The sequence below is a fragment of the Neoarius graeffei genome, chromosome 14, assembly GCF_027579695.1.
Source record: "Neoarius graeffei isolate fNeoGra1 chromosome 14, fNeoGra1.pri, whole genome shotgun sequence".
Classification (NCBI taxonomy): domain Eukaryota; kingdom Metazoa; phylum Chordata; class Actinopteri; order Siluriformes; family Ariidae; genus Neoarius; species Neoarius graeffei.
Genome location: NC_083582.1, coordinates 11381364 through 11403529, shown reverse-complemented (window position 1 = coordinate 11403529; position 22166 = coordinate 11381364). Strand labels below are relative to the sequence as shown.

Here is a 22166-nt window from a genome sequence, read left to right as displayed (position 1 = left end):
TTTTCTCATCTTAATTATTGTTTGTGTCACAATAAAAAAAATAATAATTCACCTTTAAATTTGTAGACATGTTGTGTCAATCAAATGGTGCTAACCCTCCCAAAATCCATTTTAATTCCAGCTTGTAATGCGACGAAACAGGACAAACACCAACGGGGATGAATACTGTATGTGCTTATTGATTGTTCTCGGTGTAACTGCTGCTTTCAGGTCGTCCTGCAAGTCTTTTCAAGTGACCACTGACTTCTCTCTTACTTTCATTATTATTCGCCTGAGACTGTGGTGTAAAATCTTGGTTCGGAGCCGAGGAGTTGTGGCTCCATGAACTTTCCACCTGCATTTTATGAAACCAGTTTGAACTGACGGCGATGTTGAAGGTCTTTTCTATGGATTTGTACCTTTCTTCACCATGCGTTCTACTTGTGTGAAATCTTACCAACCAATGTGCAGTGAGAATATGAATAACAACAAGTCCAAGACCCAGACAGTTTTATTGTTCATATTTCCTGTTAGTCTGCTGAGAGATCAACTCTGCAGCTTTGTACAAGTTCACACATACATTAACACCCTGTTGTCACCCTGATGAATTCTGTTTATAAAGCCTGAATTAACATGAATATCGAATCAATAACATCACGAGTGTGCGTTTCTGATGGATCGACACCAAACTCCACCAACAGTTTGTGCTGGCTTACTCGGAGACGCTCCGTGTGAGAGTTCGGTTAATTCGTTGAATGTTTAAATACTCAGAAATGAAGCAGCTTTACATATTGTGATACAAGTGCGATATACACTACCGTTCAAAAGTTTGGGGTCACTTTGAAATGTCCTTATTTTTGAAAGAAAAGCACTGTTCTTTTCAATGAAGATCGCTTTAAACTAATCAGAAATCCACTCTATACATTGCTAATGTGGTAAATGACTATTCTAGCTGCAAATGTGTGGTTTTTGGTGCAATATCTCCATAGGTGTATAGAGGCCCATTTCCAGCAACTCTCACTCCAGTGTTCTAATGGTACAATGTGTTTGCTCATTGCCTCAGAAGGCTAATGGATGATTAGAAAACCCTTGTACAAGCATGTTAGCACAGCTGAAAACAGTTGAGCTCTTTAGAGAAGCTATAAAACTGACCTTCCTTTGAGCAGATTGAGTTTCTGGAGCATCACATTTGTGGGGTCGATTAAATGCTCAAAATGGCCAGAAAAATGTCTCGACTATATTTTCTATTCATTTTACAACTTATGGTGGTAAATAAAAGTGTGACTTTTCATGGAAAACACAAAATTGTCTGGGTGACCCCAAACTTTTGAACGGTAGTGTAAGACTCCCAGCATCATCCTGTTATTATTATTATTACTATTATTCTGTTTCTCACATGTGAAAATGTAATACAGGAGTATGAACACACACAAAAATAATAATAATAATAATAATAATAATAATAATAAATGAAACAATTCCGCTGATGTACACAAAAATAACCCACAGCCAAGAGTTTATCGCTTTAAAAAACAGACTTTCTTTAAATTGATACGATTTTTTTTTTATAATCATAAGAAAAACTGAGAAATAGCAGACTGCAGATTTGATGATTTTGAAGCAAGACACACACACAAAAAAAAGAGTAAACATGTCAGCGTACTGATGTCAGAAGTTTAAATACCGTGGGATTTACACAGAAAAAAAGATTTTAAAAAAATGACTAAAACAAAATGAGCATGGCTCCAGATACACACTCCATGAAATGTCTGTGTTCTTTCGTTTTATAGCTAAGAACCAGCTCAAAGTAGAGCGGGGAGTCGTGACGTGACGTGACGTGACGTGAGGAGAGGTCAAGGTACAATCTCTTCAGGCACGATGGTGAGGATGACATCCTCGTTTCCTCGCCGAACCACCAAGCGGAGGGTGTTGTCTTTTTTGATGGTGGCGCTGACGTCACTGGCTGACGTGATTCGCTGGCCGTTAATGCTGATGATGACGTCGTTTTCCTTCAGACCTCCGCTACAAGATGACAAATGAACATGTTAGCAATATTCCTTAGGTTTAGCTAAATTACACCAGTTTAGCTAGCGTCATTTATACAGGAGATGTAATTTATTACAATTGAGCTAAGCTAGTGGGCGGCACGGTGGTGTAGTGGTTAGCGCTGTCGCCTCACAGCAAGAAGGTCCGGGTTCAAGCCCCGGGGCCGGCGAGGGCCTTTCTGTGCGGAGTTTGCATGTTCTCCCCGTGTCCGCGTGGGTTTCCTCCGGGTGCTCCGGTTTCCCCCACAGTCCAAAGACATGCAGGTTAGGTTAACTGGTGACTCTAAATTGACCGTAGGTGTGAATGTGAGTGTGAATGGTTGTCTGTGTCTATGTGTCAGCCCTGCGATGACCTGGCGACTTGTCCAGGGTGTACCCCGCCTCTCGCCCATAGTCAGCTGGGATAGGCTCCAGCTTGCCTGCGACCCTGTAGAAGGATAAAGCGGCTAGAGATAATGAGATGAGATGAGATGAGCTAAGCTAGCAAACGTTACGCAGGCTATAGAAGTTTAGCTAATAGCATTATTTAGCCGTGATCAGTTCATTTTTTTCTTTCAAATGCACATTTGTTCGTCGGATCACAAACTTTGTACGTTTTAGAGAAAAATGACAACGAGACATTTAGGCCAAGTTTACATTAGACCGTATCTGTCTCGTTTTCTTCGCGGATGCACTGTCCGTTCACATTAAAACGCCGGGAAACGGGAATCCGCCAGAGCCCACGTATTCAATCCAGTTCGTGTCTGGTCCGGTGCTGTGTAAACATTGAGGATACGCGGATACGCTGTGCTGAGCTCTAGCTGGCGTCGTCATTGGACAACGTCACTGTGACATCCACCTTCCTGATTCGCTGGCGTTGGGATCTCACACACAGCGGCTCAGTCCCGAATCACTGCTCGTGCGCTTCACTCGCGCGCTCTGTGAGCTGCGCAGGGCCGGAGTGCGCACCCTCCAGAGGGCACTCGCCGTTCAGGGCGGAGTGATTTGGAGCGCAGGAGGAAGCGCTGAGCTGCACTGAGGTTTATTTACACATTTCAACCACCTTCAGGCGCTTAAACTCAGTGAGAACATGAACATCACAGCCAGGTGTGTTTATCTGCTGGAGAAGGTGTTCGCTTGCCATCCTTCCACTTGCAAGTGGTGAGTGACTTGCGCATGCCCGATATGCACTGGGATCATGTGACGTGCCGTCTAATTAGTCATGTGATTAGCGTATCCGTGTATTGGCGTTGCTGTGTGTACGCGAATCGTTTTAAAAACGTTAATCTGATGATCCGCTGATTCGAAATAATGTAAACAGGGCCTTAGGAGTCTGAATCGGAGCTGAAATGATCCGAGTCACTGAGGAGAGCCGGAATTCCCATCACTAAGGCACGCCTGCTGCGATCTGCACACAGCTAACATCCCACATCACCCTCCCTCGCTTTCTTACTTCCTTTTGTCCGAAAACATCAAATTTCTGGTTTTTTGGGCCTCAAAACATTTTCATTCACACAGTCATGCCACTAACCACGAGAGGAGACGCTTTCCTTCAGTATGTGGTAACCTCAGTTTTAAACAGGAAGTGGCATTCAGGCTCGCTCACACACACCCTGCTGTTTCCACTCCAATGTGTCATTACCACGTACCGTAGGACTTCATTACGGAGATGAGCCAATCCTGCACACAATGATGTGACTGAACGGCGCTTAGCTTTAATCCTGGGAACTCTACGTTCGCACTCGCAGGCAGCAAAGCAACCGATGATCATGGAGCCCTGATTTCAGGAACAAGCATCACTCAAGTTCAGACTGAAGTGACGAATCCAAGCTCGAACGATTCCTCATAATAATTCTGTAGCGCGTGCGGTCCGACATTTCCTCAGTTCCCCACTCACAACTTTAGTCCCGATGTGCAGTTAGTTCCCATTTACTGCTTACTACAAAAATAAAGAAAGAAAACCTCACAGTCGGGTCCATAAGTACGGAAGCCGAGAGAGGCCCTTCATATAATCCTTTTTTATTCACCTTGTTATCCCGAGATAACGACATAATTAATTCAGGATCTCGAGAAAACAACACAACTAATTCGAGATCTTGAGAAAACAAAACAATTATTTCATGATCTCAGCTGGATCACTGTATCTCCGTCGGTAGAGACGAAGCCGGGCCAGTCTTCTGCGGAGGTGCCGCGGACTAATTTTGAAATTATCCTTTATTAAAAGACTTAATGCAATCTCTCCCTGTGTCAACCCCTGATCAAAATATTGCCTTATTAGGTGATCGATTATTCCAGACATTCTAATGACCAAAGTTGCGTCTGTACAGAATGAGAAATAGCCCCAAAGTCAGTATCACAAGTCTCTTGGCGCACCTGAATGAACCATTTCTCAGCTGTTTACTCGAGATCATGAAATAACGGTTTTGTTTTCTCGAGATCTCGAATTAGTTGTGTTGTTTTCTCGAGATCCTGAATTAATTATGTCGTTATCTCGGGATAACAAGGTGAATAAAAAAAAGGTTTATATGAAGGGCCTCTCTCGGCTTCCGTACATAAGTATTTGGACACAGTTTTCGCAATTCTGCTTCCGTACTCCGAAACGGTGGATATGAAACAAAGCCATCAAGACGACACTGAAGTGTTGAATTTCAGCTTTAACTCAAGGCGTTTAAAAAAATATATCGCATCGTGGTGGTGTACAGAGGCAGAATGTATGAAAATGTGCATCGCTGTCCAAATACTTATGGGCTGGACTGTGTGTGTGTGTGTGTGTGTATACATATGACATCTGATTAAATGTATATAGAAACATCTCATCTCATCTCTCATCTCATTATCTGTAGCCGCTTTATCCTGTTCTACAGGGTCGCAGGCAAGCTGGAGCCTATCCCAGCTGACTACGGGCGAAAGGCGGGGTACACCCTGGACAAGTCGCCAGGTCATCACAGGCCTGACACATAGACACAGACAACCATTCACACTCACATTCACACCTACGGTCAATTTAGAGTCACCAGTTAACCTAACCTGCATGTCTTTGGACTGTGGGGGAAACCGGAGCACCCGGAGGAAACCCACGCGGACACGGGGAGAACATGCAAACTCCGCACAGAAAGGCCCTCGCCGGCCACGGGGCTCGAACCCAGGACCTTCTTGCTGTGAGGCGACAGCGCTAACCACTACACCACCATGCCGCCCTGAATCCAAGCATGTACCGTGTAAATCACACAACTGATTTTCAAAATCAGTAAATTAGGGTTTAACTAGTTTTAGCTACGACTGTTTCTCAGTATAATATAAAAAACAAACAAAAAAACCCATGCTGGACAGGCCACACCGACAGGCGACATGACAGACTTGACACATGGCAGTAATAGCTGTCCCACTGACATCTTTTCTGAGCAATACAGCAATAATATTCACTTTAAATTATCCCATATATCGAATATTTCATTTCAACAGTGTCTGTGGAAATACTGTCCACTGTCCCGTCTGCTTTTATTTGGTAAAATGCTACTCACGCTTCTGCTGGGGTTCTGGGAATGACCTCAATGACGTAGGCTCCAGAGGTGATGTCTGGGAAATCGGCTATCCTTCCTTTCAGCTCCTTAGCAAGACTACGAGACAATCACGACATCCATACTTGAATAATAATCATGTCTACGTGTTAGTTTTGGAAGAATACAGAATACTGTATGAAAAGTTCAGAGTTAGAGGTTTGAAGACGTTAGTTCCTGATTTTCTCCCTCAACAACAGGAGCAGAATCTCACACAGCTTAACGATCACAGCAACAACGAGGGATGAGTTTATTTATGAACAAAGAAAATCAATATGTATGGAATAAAATGCTTCGGGGCAGACTGCTACGAGAAAATAAATCAACGATAGGGTTGGTGTGGTTGATCATTTTCCTCTAACTGCACATCTGAAAAGTGTTCATTCCTTTTATACCACAGCAATTTGCAAACATTCTTTTTTTTTTAAATTATTTCTTAAAGAACGCCATACTTTACAGCATTATAGCAGCTATAAACAGTCTTTCCCTCACCAGACACTTTTGCTCTCTTGTGATGTTAATAAGACAAAAACACACACAAAACAAAAACCCCCACAGCTTGTCATGTTACCAAGAAACCCCAGAGTGTAAACGCCTCGGTCCTGAAGATGTCGGAAATCTTACAGCTTTACCTCCGACACTGGAGACTCCTTCCATAAAAGTTAGAGAAAAATTCACCATATTAACATTTATCCGTTTATCAGAGCTGCTGTTACAGCAAACTTAATCAACACCTTCTGACCAATCAGAGTCCAGAACTCAACAGCGCCGTGGGATAAACAGCCTATAGGACTCGTAATTATTTTTCTAGGCAATCAGGATGTCATGCTGTACAAGTGTTAGCACGTTAAACTCAGTACTGCCGCTCAGGACAGGAGTTACAGAGGGTCCACTCACGTTGGGGTGAGGCTCATCATTCTCACGCCAATATACTTCTTTTTCGTGTTGGTTTTTCCTGTTGAAAGAAATGAACACATCAGGAGGGTGTGTTTCAGCGAAACTAGAAATTGTTCATTTGAAATGGCGATGTGTAGCTAATCCATGACTAGCACTTCCACTGTTGGAAAGAGGGAAGCGATGTATAGATAGCAATAATGGAAAAAAAGATCCCAGATTTGCATGTGATCTCTCGGATCTCGTCCTCGTCACTAACCTTTGGCCTGTCGAGTATGAGATTCGGTAAGGAACTGGCGGATCTTGTCAGAAGGAATGGCGAAGGAGATCCCGGCAGTCACCTTCAGAGTATTAATCCCTATGACCTCTCCATCCTAGACAGGCACACACAAAATCATAAACACATACAACAACAACAAACACGACACCAACCATCCGGCTGAAAAGTGTCCATTTGTCTGTTGGTAAAAGCCATGTGTGATGAAAATCACCTTTCAACCGAGTGATATATGATCAGTGTTGGTAACTAATACCTCTGTCATACTGCCATCTTTCCCGTTCTTCCTGCCTTGTACACATGGCAGACTTTATGTTCGCCATACAGGCTTATCTACCTGAACAGCAAGCGATAGCTACTTCCCATCGGTTCTCCCACCGTGAGCGTACTGTATTTGTTCCGTATTAGCACTTTTCTAGTGAGAAGCTACAGCACTCTGAGATACCTGCTAGCTTTGCGTTGGCTTTCTCTCATTAGCATTACTCTACCAATGTGCTGCTTATTTACCATTCTCCCCATTGGGCCAGGTTCTCCTCGGATTATTTCATATCCCCCTGCCTTTAGATGACCATATGACCTGTAACCACATGCTGGTTGTGAGACTTTTCATTGCTGTTCTACAGGCAACTCGCACCGTGAGTTGGCATAGTGGTTAGTGTGTCCGCCTCTCAATCGGGAGATCACGAGTTCTACTCGCGGTCGGGTCATACCAAAGACCATCATAAAAACGGTACCTACTGCTGTCTGGCAAGGCACGCTGCAATACAGAAGTGAGTGGGGAGTCAAACTCTTGTGGTTACCAGAGGACCAGCCCCCCACTGTAACCCTGGCTATGTAAGGCGAGAGGCCGAGGGCTACGGAAACGGAGATCGAAGGACTTTAGACTACAAGCTATGTTTACTCCTGGGTATGACTTTAAACTGCAACCGGTGGTGAGTCTCAGGTCCGGGAGGACTTGAGTATTGGGGAAAGTGGAGTTACCCCTTAATCACTGCTCCCAGGTCTGCTCTGACCTGCCTGGGTTCCAGCTATGGGTTAAATAGCTGGAAAAAAATCACCAATAAGGCACTGGCAGCAGGGCGCTTTTCGGTGCAATGTGGCAAATGAACTCAACAGGGTCAATGGCACACCGCTAGATGGCATGTGGAAGAGCCACTCAAATGGCCAATGGATGGCATCACTCGGCAAGTCAGTTGTCACTGTGGGGCAACTTCCATACCCGTCAGGTCTGTGGCAGTTTTGTGCACCACTTGGAATTAGAGAGGCAACGCGATGGGGGCACAACATCGTTTGTCTTACCTTACTGTGAAAGGCGCTTTATTAAGAGAGGAGAATAGTATGCAAGAGCTCACAAGGCCAGATATCCCGTGGCGGCTTGGCCAAGCTATTCATGCCGCCACTGCAGGCGACTCTGTCGCTCTGGTGTGGGCCTCGTGGCCCAGCTGCGTTTCTGTGCATTCTAACGAAGCAGTCATCATCGCTAGCGATGGACAGCTGCCACCGCCGCCGACAGGCTATGTTAACTGGAGTTGGACGTCCCCTCACTCTCCCCTGCTAGGAGCAAGTCTACATCTGTGCTATCCACGCTGAGAACTCCACATCCACCCCACCTCACCAACCAGCAGGCCTGTGGCTACATACCACTTGCATGGCTTGGTGGTTTTCTATCACCATACCACAGTGTTCTCACACTAGCATGCTAAAATAACCGGATAGCCTGTAATATATAGTTCTGAGACTGGAGTTGGTTTTCTGTCCACATAACAACCCTCTCAATCCTTCATGATACATCAGGTGGTTAACCAAGTGTGTCTTAATCTTTAATTTGCTTGCTGGAGACAGAAGGCTTTTCTAACAAAAAGTTGGCAGCTTGGGAGTGGTGCCTCATCAGAGAAAGATGGTCACCTTCCATTACTGGCTGGGAAGCAATATCACTGGCCACATGTTGGTCCACTTAAACAAAGTCTTGGCACTCAGATATATCAATCATCAGGGTTCCCGCCACCTCAAGTGAGGGATCTTGCATTCATGGTTGGCCTCACTGAGAGTAACTCATCTACTGGTACAGTGAAAAAATAACATTACCCAGAAGTTATTATTGTACTGTGTTATGGCCAACAAGTGAGCTGGACATCCAGTTTCTTTTTTAAAACATGCAGAACATCCATGAGGAACATCTCCTCTCGCTGGAGCTGCAGGAAGTTAGTGGTGCATCTTCTACAGGTTCTACAAAATGAATATCGCCACTGGCATGAGTGAGGAGGCCATCTCCAAAAATCTCAGCAAGACGGCTCCAGGGAAAGATGGTTTCATAACAGAGTTATTCATTACTGTTTCATACATGCTATCACTTCGGGGCTTTGTTGGAAGCTCTTGGCATTCATGTACACACATACACACAAGAAATACTATATATCCAGGTGATTTGCACTGACCTTAGCAGTTATCTGGGGTTCACTGAACAACAGTTACACAAGTAGCATTTACCCCACCCACTTCCTGTCTATTATAATCCTGACAGGGAAATCAAGAAAGGATGAAATACTGACTTACCAGGTTCACAAGCGGTCCTCCTGAATTTCCATACTGGTGGGGGGGAAAAAAAAAAAGTATTTTAGTACAGTAACATGTCTAAACAATAAGAAAACAGAATCAGTCCTGTTATTTGGGGGAACAGATGCGTCTGGAAAAAGAGGAAGAAAAGGGACGTTTGGAACAAATCATCCCAGTGTGCAGTATAATATTGGTTTGAAACATATCATCCTTTGATATGTGGTCTAACACAAGTAGCTCAGTGAGTAACTGTTTTATGAAGAGTAAAATTGGAGCTTACATTAATGATAGCATCAGTCTGGATGTAGTCCATGTCTGAGTCGCGAAGGCCAAGCTCCTTGCCGCCGCGCTGGGCGGTGCTCACGATTCCCGTTGTCACAGTGTTCTGGAGGGAGAAGGGGCTGCCGATGGCGACCACAAACTCGCCAGGCCTCAGATCAGCCGAGCTGCCCAGCAACAGTACTGGAAGCTTCACCTGTAATGCAAAATGTTTTAAACCTACACTAGACTCAAGCTTAATAATAAAAACGCAAGTTAAAGTGTAAGGTGTGACATGCAAGCAGGCTTTAACGCTGCGACCGTGTTATCCTTGACTTGCAAGCGACGTCAAAACAAAATAGAAACCCGGATGTCGGCCATGTTGGCGGATATACAAATGCGGGGTCAAGCGTCATTCCATACAAAACATAGTCACGCGTGCACGACTCTCTTTGTTTTTCCACCGCCTTAAGCATTCGTTTAGCTCTGCCATATCTTTGTGCTGTATATGGTTGTGGTCATAACAATGCTCGTGATCGTGGCATGTTCCAATTTTTTTAGAATTCCGTCCGTGATTCGGAAAGAGAGCGAGGAAACTCTGAGGCTTAGTACGGAGAGGAGAAGAGACGAGCACGGCTGAACAACATCGCTGATCTAACAGAGGCGAAAACCAAAACAGCTCGTGTTTGCGGTAATCATTTTACCTCAAGTCAGATTCAAAAGCTCGCTCAATAATATCATGGAAGAATTTTATTTCATGTTGCTAGAATTTTGCTATAAAATGAGCGTTCTCTTGTCATGGTTCACTCGGTCGTTGTTATAATTTTAACACGTGTATTATGGTACCATTTCGCTTCTAGGAACGACAGCGAAGTTATACGATAGAAACAATCCAGCCTGGGCACTCGCTCAGAAAATGGGCTATATTTCGTCCAAGGTCGACTTGATTCTTCGGTAGCCGAACCAGATAGAACGTGATATCTGGGTACTCGATGGTAGGTAGAAGCGTCTTATCTTCAGAAAAGTCTGACTTTTTAAAATAATATGGGTCAAAACCACACATATCTATCTTCTCTTTGTATCGAATCTTCACTCGATCGCTCAGATCGTGGTAATCGTGAGAAAATTCAGCATTGTTTACAGACACGCTTTCAGCGGCTGCCAGCCTAGTTGCTTTGTATATCCACCATCGTGGCGGACGCTCATGACGTAGCACATTTTGATCACGTGATTGCAAGTCATCTATAGATGACTTTAGATCTATAGAAAAGAATGCTCAAAATTCTAGCAACAAGAAAAAAAATTCTTCCATGATATTATTGAGAAAGCTTTTGAGTCTCACCTGAGATAAAATGATTACTGCAAATACGATATATATATATATATATATATATATATATATATATCTTGAGATGACTTGCAACCACACAATCAAAATGTGCTACGTCATGATCGTCTGCCATGATGGCGGATATACAAAGCAACCAGGACGGCAGCCGCTGAAAGCGTGTCTGTAAACAATGCGAAGATTGATGTGTGGTTTTGACCCATATTATTTTAAAAAGTCAGATTTTTCTGAAGATAAGACGTTTCTATCGCCCATCAAGTACCCGGATATCGTGTTCTATCTGGTTCGGCTGCCGAAGAATCAAGTCCGACCTTGGATGAAACATAGCCCATTTTCTGAGCGAGTGCCCAGTCTGGATTGTTTCTATTGTATAATTTCGCTGGCGCTCCTAGAAGCGAAATGGTAATACACGTGTTAAAATTATAACAACGACCGAGTGAACCACGACAAGAGAACGCTAATTCATCTCATCTCATTCTCTCTAGCCGCTTTATCCTGTTCTACAGGGTCGCAGGCAAGCTAGAGCCTATCCCAGCTGACTACGGGCGAAAGGCGGGGTACACCCTGGACAAGTCGCCAGGTCATCACAGGGCTGACACATAGACACAGACAACCATTCACACTCACATTCACACCTACCGTCAATTTAGAGTCACCAGTTAACCTAACCTGCATGTCTTTGGACTGTGGGGGAAACCGGAGCACCCGGAGGAAACCCACGCGGACACGGGGAGAACATGCAAACTCTGCACAGAAAGGCCCTCGCCGGCCACGGGGCTCGAACCCGGACCTTCTTGCTGTGAGGCGACAGCGCTAACCACTACACCACCGTGCCGCCCAGAACGCTAATTTTATAGCAAAATTCTAGCAAGATGAAATAAAATTCTTCCATATTATCGAGAAAGCTTTTAAATCTCACCTGAGATAAAATGATCACTGCAAACACGAGCTGTTTTGGTTTTAGCCTCTGTTAGATGCTGTTCAGCCGTGCTCGTCTCCTCTCTGTACTAAGCCTCAGAGTTTCCTCACCCTCTTTCCGAATCACGGACGGAATTTTAAAAAAATCGGAACGTGCCACTGTTGTGATCGCAACCATATACAGCACAAAGATATGGCAGAGCTAAAAGAATGCTTAAAGCAGTGGAGAAACAAAGAGAGTTGCGCACGCGTGACTATGTTTTGTATGGAATGTCGCTTGACCCCGCATTTATATTTATATCCACCAACATGGCCGACATCCGGGTTTCTATTTCGCTTTGACGTCAATTGCAAGTCAAGGATACCACTGTATGGCATTTTTTAGTTCCAAAACAGTAGCTATGTCTAGCTTCTAAAGGTAAATTTTTTCCGAGTTGAAATGTTTAAATATCTAATATAATGTGAATTTACATACTCATAACTGGTAATATAATGCTGGAGTTGACAAAACAGATTCAAATCCAAGTAGGCGTTGTTCTTTCTCTTTCGAGTAGCTTGTATGGAAATGTGGCCGAGATGCATCCAGTGTGAATTTGGTGTAATGTTTAATGCATTACCAGATGTAGCTATGGCAAAAAAAACAAACAAACAAAAAAAACCTTGTATGGAAATCCTTTAGTTAGTGACCGAACTGCTCCAATGACAAAAACATGTCCCTATAGAGATCTTGCAGTCGCGTGACCGGAAAGTACACAACCGCCATCTTGTCGGTCAAAAACACCGCTGAATACTGCTGCACTCGTGTACAGAATGGATCAATTTCAACCGACGGACTACACGGCTCATTTTTCTAATGAACAGATAACTAGATATATGTCTAAAATAAACGATCTACAGATTAGTGACCCTTATGGCTTACCGGACGGAGTTTTCACGACCGGATTTTGAACTGCCAGCGGAATACCCGGACGTGTATAATTACCTCATTAACTTTCCCTCGCTGTTCAGTGGTGAAGCACTGCGTGCTTATAAATCTCTGGACAGTTATCTCTACAGAAATTCAGGATTTGTCAGCGACTCAGATGTGGCATCTTGTAAACAAGAATCCTCATTGGACGGGTAAGTCACTTAAGTATTGAGTATAGCACTGACCAGCCGATTATAGAATGGAATAAGGTAATTCCAGCTGTAATTCCAAATCGTCCGTCTTGTTTACATGGATCTGGCGTTGGAGAGGTAGAGGCTTAGCAGTGGAGATTTGAGTGGCTGTTTTCTGAGCTTAGTCAACAGGCCGGCTCTGCAGCCTCGCTTTTGCTTCCGCTCCCGACACCGCCTCCTTCGCTTTGCTTCCGATAACAATCCACGGAGACCCCGCTGGTCTCGCTATCTCGTCCGGAATGTTTTTTTTTTTTTCTCGTCCGGGATGTTGTGCATGCGATGGAAATTGCTACAAACCGTCATTTTCTGCTGGAAACCAATGTCCAGTAAGTCCATACGGTTGTAGTGGATATTGAAGTCCAGTACAGACGAACAACACATAAAAAACGTGCACAGGTAGGGAGAGCTTGTAGCCGCAGCCGTTGTAGTAGAATTGTATATAGTAGGGTTTTCCAGAAGAAAAGGTAGAAGTAAAAGCAGAAGTAGAACCAGAAGTAGAAGGCGGAATATGGCGTTTGACGACAAGATGGCGTCTGTCACAATCTGGATCGGCTGTGACGTCACATGCAAGTGCTCCATTGGCTTACATGAGCATAGCAGATGGCCAATCAAACACTAACGCTTTAAAAGACATTTTGTTATCAATCCATTTCAAACATGTTTTTGTGATCAATGTTTTTATGTGGGGCGGCGGTGGTGTAGTGGTTAGCCCAGTCTCCTCACAGCAAGAAGGTCCGGGTTCGAGCCCCGTGGCCGGCGAGGGCCTTTCTGTGCGGAGTTTGCATGTTCTCCCCGTGTCCGCGTGGGTTTCCTCCGGGTGCTCCGGTTTCCCTCACAGTCCAAAGACATGCAGGTTAGGTTAACTGGTGACTCTAAATTGACCGTAGGTGTGAATGTGAGTGTGAATGGTTGTCTGTGTCTATGTGTCAGCCCTGTGATGACCTGGCGACTTGTCCAGGGTGTACCCCGCCTTTCGCCCGTAGTCAGCTGGGATAGGCTCCAGCTTGCCTGCGACCCTGTAGAACAGGATAAAGCAGCTAGAGATGATGAGATGAGATTTTTTTATGTCTCTATTTTTAAGAGACAGTCTTTTTTTTAAAAGACCAACCCATCTTACCCCATACTGTCGACTGATCTACACAATAAAAGATGTTCAACACAGTAAAAACCCCAGAAAAGCTGCATGTCCTCCTCCTCCTGAAAATACACTAAAAGGTAGCGACTCTTTCCAAAAATACCATTCAATATCGCCTCTGAATCTTCTACCCCCAGCAACCTACAATCATGTTCCTTCACTCCCAAGGGCATTTGGACTACCAAATTGGGACTTTTCTAAATGTAGCCACCAAATTACATGCCATTTTCAATGCAGTACAACACACCATCTTATCCAGATGCTGTACTTGAGGCCACATCTGTGTGTTCAACAGCGTGATGACAATGAGACTGCAATTTTATTCTCACATGTAACCTTTTGCTGTATTTTGTGGGAGAGCTAATTTAAGGACATGCTGAGCTTGTGCTGGTGTCGAATGACTGTCTGTTTGCAACGAAGCATAACTATACACCAGTCTGAACTCCAAATCAATTAAAAAAGTGTGAGCACAGCATCAGAGCCCTACTTTAACCTTATTATCTAACAAAATTCTTTGGAGGGTTTGCTTATTTGCCTCCTGTGACATTGGGTACAGTGGTAAGGGAACCTTACTTAGCATTGTTCAGCAGAGGTTCTTTATTGGTCATCAAGTTCCCCTGTCTCTCTTGAACCTTTTGTAGATCATTTTATTGGATTCATTTTCCTTCTTCTTGTCCTGGTGGCAACAGGCTGAGAAGGTCACCAAGGGCTTCTCCATGTCCAGCCAGGGATTCCAGCTGGGGCATTCCCAGATGTTGCCAAGTGAAATGTAAGATATAATCTGTCCAGTGGGCCGTCAGTCTGCTCCAGGGTCTCCGTCCAGTGGGATTTGCCTGATACGGCTCTACCATCCAGCAGGCATCCTTGTGAGGTACCTCCAGACCACCTCTCAATTTGGAAGATTTCTAATCTGAGGCTCTCCTGGATTTCCAGACTCCTCTTCCTATCACATAAGCCAAAGCCATGGACAGTGGTGCTTGAAAGTTTGTGAACCCTTTAGAATTTTCTATATTTCTGCATAAATATGACCTAAAACACCATCAGATTTTCACACAAGTCCTAAAAGTAGATAAAGAGAACCCAGTTAAACAAATGAGACAAAAATATTATACTTGGTCATTTATTTATTGAGGGAAATGATCCAACGTTACATATCTGTGAGTGGCAAAAGTATGTGAACCTTTGCTTTCAGTATCTGGTGTGACCCCCTTGTGCAGCAATAACTGCAGCTAAACATTTCCGGTAACTGTTGATCAGTCCTGCACACCGGCTTGGAGGAATTTTAGCCCATTGGTCTGTACAGAACAGCTTCAACTCTGGGATGTTGGTGGGTTTCCTCACATGAACTGCTCGCTTCAGGTCCTTCCACAACATTTCCATTGGATTAAGGTCAGGACTTTGACTTGGCCATTCCAAAACATTAACTTTATTCTTCTTTAACCATTCTTTGGTAGAATGACTTGTGTGCTTAGGGTCGTTGTCTTGCTGCATGACCCACCTTCTCTTGAGATTCAGTTCATGGACAGATGTCCTGACATTTTCCTTTTGAATTCACTGGTATAATTCAGAATTCATTGTTCCATCAATGATGGCAAGCTGTCCTGGCCCAGATGCAGCAAAACAGGCCCAAACCATGATACTACCACCACCATGTTTCACAGATGGGATAAGGTTCTTATGTTGGAATGCAGTGTTTTCCTTTCTCCAAACATAACGCTTCTAATTTAAACCAAAAAGTTCTATTTTGGTCTCATCCGTCCACAAAACATTTTTCCAATAGCCTTCTGGCTTGTCCACATGATCTTTAGCAAACTGCAGACGAGCAGCAATCTTCTTTTTGGAGAGCAGTGGCTTTCTCCTTGCAATCCTGCCATGCACACCATTGTTGTTCGGTGTTCTCCTGATGGTGGACTCATGAACATTAACATTAGCCAATGTGAGAGAGGCCTTCAGCTGCTTAGAAGTTACCCTGGGCTCTTTTGTGACCTCACCGACTATTACACGCCTTGCTCTTGGAGTGATCTTTGTTGGTCGATCACTCCTGGGGAGGGTAACAATAGTCTTGAATTTCCTCCATTTGTACACAATCTGTCTGACTGTGGATTGGTGGAGTCCAAACTCTTTAGAGATGGTTTTGTAACCTTTTCCAGCCTGATGAGCATCAACAACACTTTTTCTGGGGTCCTCAGAAATCTCCTTTGTTCGTGCCATGATCCACTTCCACAAACATGTGTTGTGAAGATCAGACTTCGATAGATCCCTGTTCTTTAAATAAAACAGGGTGCCCACTCACACCTGATTGTCATCCCATTGATTGAAAACACCTGACTCTAATTTCACCTTTAAATTAACTGCTAATCCTAGAGGTTCACATACTTTTGCCACTCACAGATATGTAATATTGGATCATTTTCTGCAATAAATAAATGACCAAGTATAATATTTTTGTCTCATTTGTTTAACTGGGTTCTCTTTATCTACTTTTAGGACTTGCGTGAAAATCTGATGATGTTTTAGGTCATATTTCTGCAGAAATATAGAAAATTCTAAAGGGTTCACAAACTTTCAAGCACCACTGTAAACCAAGAAACCCTGTTGAGGAATCTTGTTCCTCCAACTTAACTTTTTTATTCAGTCAGTATCCTCTGTGAGGGAAGGCAAACCAGTAACCTTGAGCCAGTGGGTAGGTAGCTGTAGTGAGTAAGACCCTTGTATTTTCAGATTTGTTCTTGTTATTTGGACCAAGAATGTCTGCACATGTTCACACTCTTTCAGGGAGGTCAGAGGACGGTTTGGTTTGGCTGTACGAGATCCCATTTAGCTACAGTCAGATCAGCGGCACATGCTGTCATAAAGAGACCGACCCAGACTCGATTTTGGACGCTATACACAATGCATCGTCCATCCATCATTAAGCTGTAAGGAGATTCTGAGCCACGCTCTGCACTGTCAGGATCAAAATCAGCTCTTTCAGCTGAGTCATCAGCTCATCTTCCTGAGTGCAGTTTAAGAAGTGATACGTCATTAAATGTGCAACAAGGCACTGATTTATTTGTCGATAACAGTGTAACCCTCCCCCCCCCCAAAAAAAAGTAACCCGTTAAAGAAATTCTGCTGTAACTATGGAAAAGGCTGACTTTTGGATTTACTAATCAACGAGTAAAAATTAGTAGGAAAGTGATGGAGTTTCTCTGCGACACTGCAGCATTCATGGAAACCTTCATGAATCAAATTAGCATTATATTTGTGCATCCACTAACTGAAACATGAAAGCACCAAAACAGTGTGAAAATTATGAGAAAAAGCTGTCTGTTCCAGAGGCTTCCAATAAACGTTAAACAGCTTCTTCCTGCCAACATTATGTCTGGATTTGTTGGTGTTTGCTGGAGAACGTTGGGTTGCGGTACCCTGCAGTTAACTCAGCAGGAACCCAGTCATCATGGTCGTCATGGAAGTATGTGTCACTGGCTAGACACCTTGTGCACTTTTTTTGTTTTTGCTAGGATGGTATTCACCAAAAAGCTGGACATAGTCAGACTAGGGTACAATTTAAAATCTAAAACAGCTTGTAGAGTTGTGAAGAATGGACACGCTTTGGTTATTCAAAAATCCATTTCCCATTACCTCACTGTTACAACTGGCTGTCGCAATGTTGCTTGTGGTTGTACACTGGATTGTGTTTTCTCTCCATTTTTTCCCCCCAACAGTACTACATGGAGCGTCATCAAGAGTCATATGGGGGCACTGTGCCAATCAAAACTGAGAGAGAAGTCCTCATGAAAGAGAAAAAGAAAGAGGAGACGGACTGTCCCCGAGTTGCTTTGCTTGGGGTAAACGCTTGTTGCAGTAGCTTTAGTCTCTTGTAATACTGCTGAAGTACAGTACTTGTGGTTAATAATATTCTGTTATATTCTGGGTATGTCATAAATTCTGTTTATGTTTAAGAACCTGTAATAAATCTGTATATCAATTAACCCCACATGGGGTCGTGATCTCTAGTATAGGAACTAGAGGAAATGCTGTCATAAACCTCATTCAGAAAGCAACCCAAACATTCAGCATGGTGACTCAGTTCCACTTGCACGAAACAAATAACTTCTGGCATAAATATTAACCAATTCCAGTTTAAATTAATATCGTGACCCACTTGGTCTCGTGAACCTTGAACAACTTGTGTGTGACTCACTGAAGCCTGATCCATCATGTTTACATCTGGAATATTTCCACGGATGACTTTACTGTGCCAAAAAGGGATGGAAATCTGTTTACTGAGACCAAACAACTGCTGAATCATCACAAAGCTGTGTGCAGAAGGAGCATATGGTCATCATTAAAGCTTCAGAATTGGTGTTTCAGAGCTTTTTGGACCTGTCCTTTGTTAGATACCTTGGGAGATATTCCTGTTTTAATTTTATTGCTTGTCACTTCCAGGAAAATTATTTAAAATTTCTTGAGATCTCCAAACTAATTTTGTGTTCATCCAATTAAAATGCTCTCTAGAATGTAGATGTCCCACCCCTGGAGGCCTGTCTTGCTGTAGAAGAAGAAGCCTTTATTTAAATCACATGTACACTGAAAATCACAGTGAAAAACTAACCCATCTGAAGCAGTGAACACACACATGCACGCACAATGTAATGCAATGAGCACACACATACCCAGAGCAGTGGGCAGCTATGCTATAGTGCCCAGGGAGAAGTTGGGGGTTAGGTGCCTTGCTCAAGGGCACTTCAGCCCAAGGCCACCCCATGTTAACCTAACCGCGTGTCTTTGAACTGTGGGGGAAACCGGAGCACCCAGAGGAAACCCATGCAGACATGGGGAGAACATGCAAACTCCATACAGAAAAGCCCCTGTCAGCTGCTGGGCTCAAACCCAGAACCTTCTTGCTGTGAGGCAACAGTGCTAACCACTACACCACCGTACCACCCATGTACATGCCAGCATGTTAGCAATAGACATGCATGGTTCATCGGGGTGTGTCCTTGTCCGTGCATCTTGCATACTAGTCCCTTTTCCAAGCATGACTTGGTGGAGAATAATTTCTCTTCACGGTTCTCCATATTCAGCTAGGTCGCTAAGCTATTCTACTAACTGTTCTGTTAATCAGTCAAGCGTTTGAAGACGCCGTCACTCTGACTTCCTATTTCAAAGGGTAATATGTCTACATAATTAATTTTTGAGGACTTTAATTCCTATTCACATACAGTACATTCTCCCAAGTATATATAAGCAAAGAGGAAGTCTGGGAGGGTGTGTGGCAAATCTTGAGAAAAAGAAGAACACTAGTGTTGCCTGTCCAATCCATGGTGGTGTTTTATACCAACTCCCAAGTGAGTTAAAGGTGGGCAGGCAAGAACCAAGTGGCTGCAGATGCACACCTTCAGTCTCTAGAGCTTCATACCTACCGGACTGATGCAATGGAACAGCAGTAGTCCTGCACACAGGATTGAAATGGTCACAAAATTAATTTTGAACCCCTAAAGCAAAGCAGAAGTTGATTTGACCAGAAGAGCCGTTTTGGGTCAGGATGCTCCGCCACTGAATTGGCCACATCTGTTTCTGAACAGTAGAGAGTGTGGGAAAACAAAGAGCTGACAGAACATGCTAAGAGCCAAATCTATCAGGCCTGTGTTCTGAGTAATTTACTCTATGGCAGCGAAGCCTGGACCACCTACATGAGGCAAGAATGTCAGCTCAATGTATTCCACATGCGGTGCCTTAATCACATCCTACGAATCAGCTGGCAGGACCGCATCCCACACAGTGACATCCTGTAGCGCGCCAAGATCCCTAGCATGTACTCCCTGCTGAGCCAATGCCGCCTACGATGGCTGGGACACATCCAATGCATGGAGGATGGGAGGATGCAAAAAGACGTCTTGTATGGTCAGTTAGCCCAGGGTACCAGAAGAATTGTCTGCCCCTCACTCAGATTTAAGGATGCCTGCAAGAGAGACATAAAGGCCTGCAACATCTCCTTAGATAACTGGGAAACAGGTTATGGATAGTTCTGTCTGGGGTCAAACTGTCTGCAAAGGCATCACAGATGTAGACACGAGAAAAGGTCATCTCGCAGCGGAGAAGAGAGACCAGAAGAAACGTGCTGCAGCAACCCAGGCCTCTCAGTTCATCTGCACTGACTGCAGCAGGGACTGCCATGCATGCATCGGCCTGCACAGCCACAGCAGACGATGCCACAACCCATCCAACAGACGACACCCCAGGGGTGCATCAAGCATGGTCTCCTGAGACTGAGATACCGATAATAATGATGATGATGATGATATCTTTTTCTGGGGTCTGGGTTACTGATCAGAAGGTCATGAGTTCAAACCTCAGCCCCCTGCCAGTGTTAGGCCCTTGAGCAAGGCCCAAGGTCTCTCTGTTCCATCAAGTCTGACCTGCACCCTGACCCCAACAACATTTTAACAAACCAGAATATGTGAAGAAATTAATTTCAGTGTACTGTACGTACATATGTGACAAAGTCTTACTTTTTATTCTTTTTTTTTTTACACTGTGCTCCACATACAGTCCTGATTGTATGCTTCTCACTATGGTGTGCAAGGTCTTGCAAAAACCGTCTCTTTCTGGTTCAACCCTGAAGGTGTACGTGGCAGCATTTTCTCTGCACCAGGGGCCAGTTGACAGTTTGCCTCCAAGAGAGTGCATAAATTAGTCAAAACTTTTTTCCATCTCTGACTTCCATGCTGATGGCCCTGTACTGAGATCTTTCCTTAGTGTTAAACTGTATATGCAACTTGCCATTTTTCCAACGTATCTGTGCAACATCATTTACTCCGCAGTTACATCATGTTTGTGCAAGCCTTTTGGTCATATTGGTTTTGGACAACTTTTTTGCTGGGCATCGCTGCAGCCAGAGAACTTGATGACTTGCATGCATTATCAGTAGAACTTTCAGAATGGTGCTCAAACGTAACGCCAAAGCTATTTCCACTGTCGAGTCCTGATAACCCTATCGATCTATCGGTTCTTGCAGATGAGTGTTCCCAGGCCAGTCCTGTGTCCAGTGAGGGATCTCAAGCTCCATATTGAAGTGTGACAATACTGGAATAAGGTGGAAAAATAAGTGTGTGTGAAAAATTTCACAGCTGCCAAGATCTTCTTAATTTTTTTTTTTTTTAGCAAGCACGGCTATGGCAAAGGAAGTGCAGACGGAGCATCTACAATGTACAGGGCGATTTCTGTTGTAGAATATACTCCAAAAACTGGGAAAGGAACATGGAGTGGATAATATCCGTACCAAGTGATGATTAAAAATAGGTATTTTCCAGATACTGTGAATCAGAAATGCGTGCACACCATGGTGACCTTGATTTCTGGGCAAACACGGAGAAAAAGAGGACGAGTATCTTCAGTGCCTAAATCTATTGGGCTAGTTTCAGTTCATTTTTCCATATAGGCTGAAATTTTGCAACCCTGAAGAAAGTAACCTTCCAATTTCAGGCAGCGATACTCAAGATTTTGAACTGGTTCTGTGCTTGAGGAGAAAAACACTATCTCAAAGCTACCTCAGGCTAAAATCAATTGTGTGTGCCTTGTATTGATGTTTGTCCAAATTAGAGTCGTGAAAGCAGTTTTGCACACATGCAGTATGGTGACGTTCTGCAGACTTACAGTAACAGGCGTGTTGCTGTTATTACAGGTGGTGGAGAAACTGTCCAAGGCTTTGTCATGACGTGACATGATACGATACAGCAAACATGTGTTCATCTTATTCCACTGTGGATTATAACAATCATCCCCTTTCATCGAGGCTTAGATGGTCCAGCTCTTGATGGGTCAATGCAAGACTATAGAAGATATACACTACATATTCATTTCAGACCATCTACAGAGGTTCCTCTCCAGCAGAGATCTCAGAACATGTGGCTGTAGTGTACGGTTCGGTGCGTAAAATCTCAATGAAATTAAAATGAATCCCAGATTATCTTTTGCAATCAAGACCTACTAGAAGGAAAAGACCATGGCAAAAACCACAAAACACTAAAGCAGGTCTGAGTTTGAAATTATGAACTTTCAAAGTTGCAGTTCCAAGGCT

At 43.8% G+C, this 22166-nt stretch overlaps 1 protein-coding gene across 1 annotated transcript in view; it reads right to left on the bottom strand.

Annotated features, from left to right (window-relative positions):
• Positions 1 to 472: 472 nt before the first annotated feature.
• Positions 473 to 22166, bottom strand: part of htra1b (HtrA serine peptidase 1b) — a 49690-nt gene continuing 27996 nt past the window's right edge. The window contains exons 4-9 of the mRNA XM_060939264.1: positions 9565 to 9759; positions 9285 to 9317; positions 6714 to 6828; positions 6458 to 6515; positions 5525 to 5620; positions 473 to 2001 (exon numbers count right to left, since the gene is read on the bottom strand). Coding sequence (XP_060795247.1) covers positions 1833 to 2001; positions 5525 to 5620; positions 6458 to 6515; positions 6714 to 6828; positions 9285 to 9317; positions 9565 to 9759 — 666 coding nt within the window. The 3' untranslated portion in view covers positions 473 to 1832. The remainder of the gene's footprint in view (positions 2002 to 5524; positions 5621 to 6457; positions 6516 to 6713; positions 6829 to 9284; positions 9318 to 9564; positions 9760 to 22166) is intronic.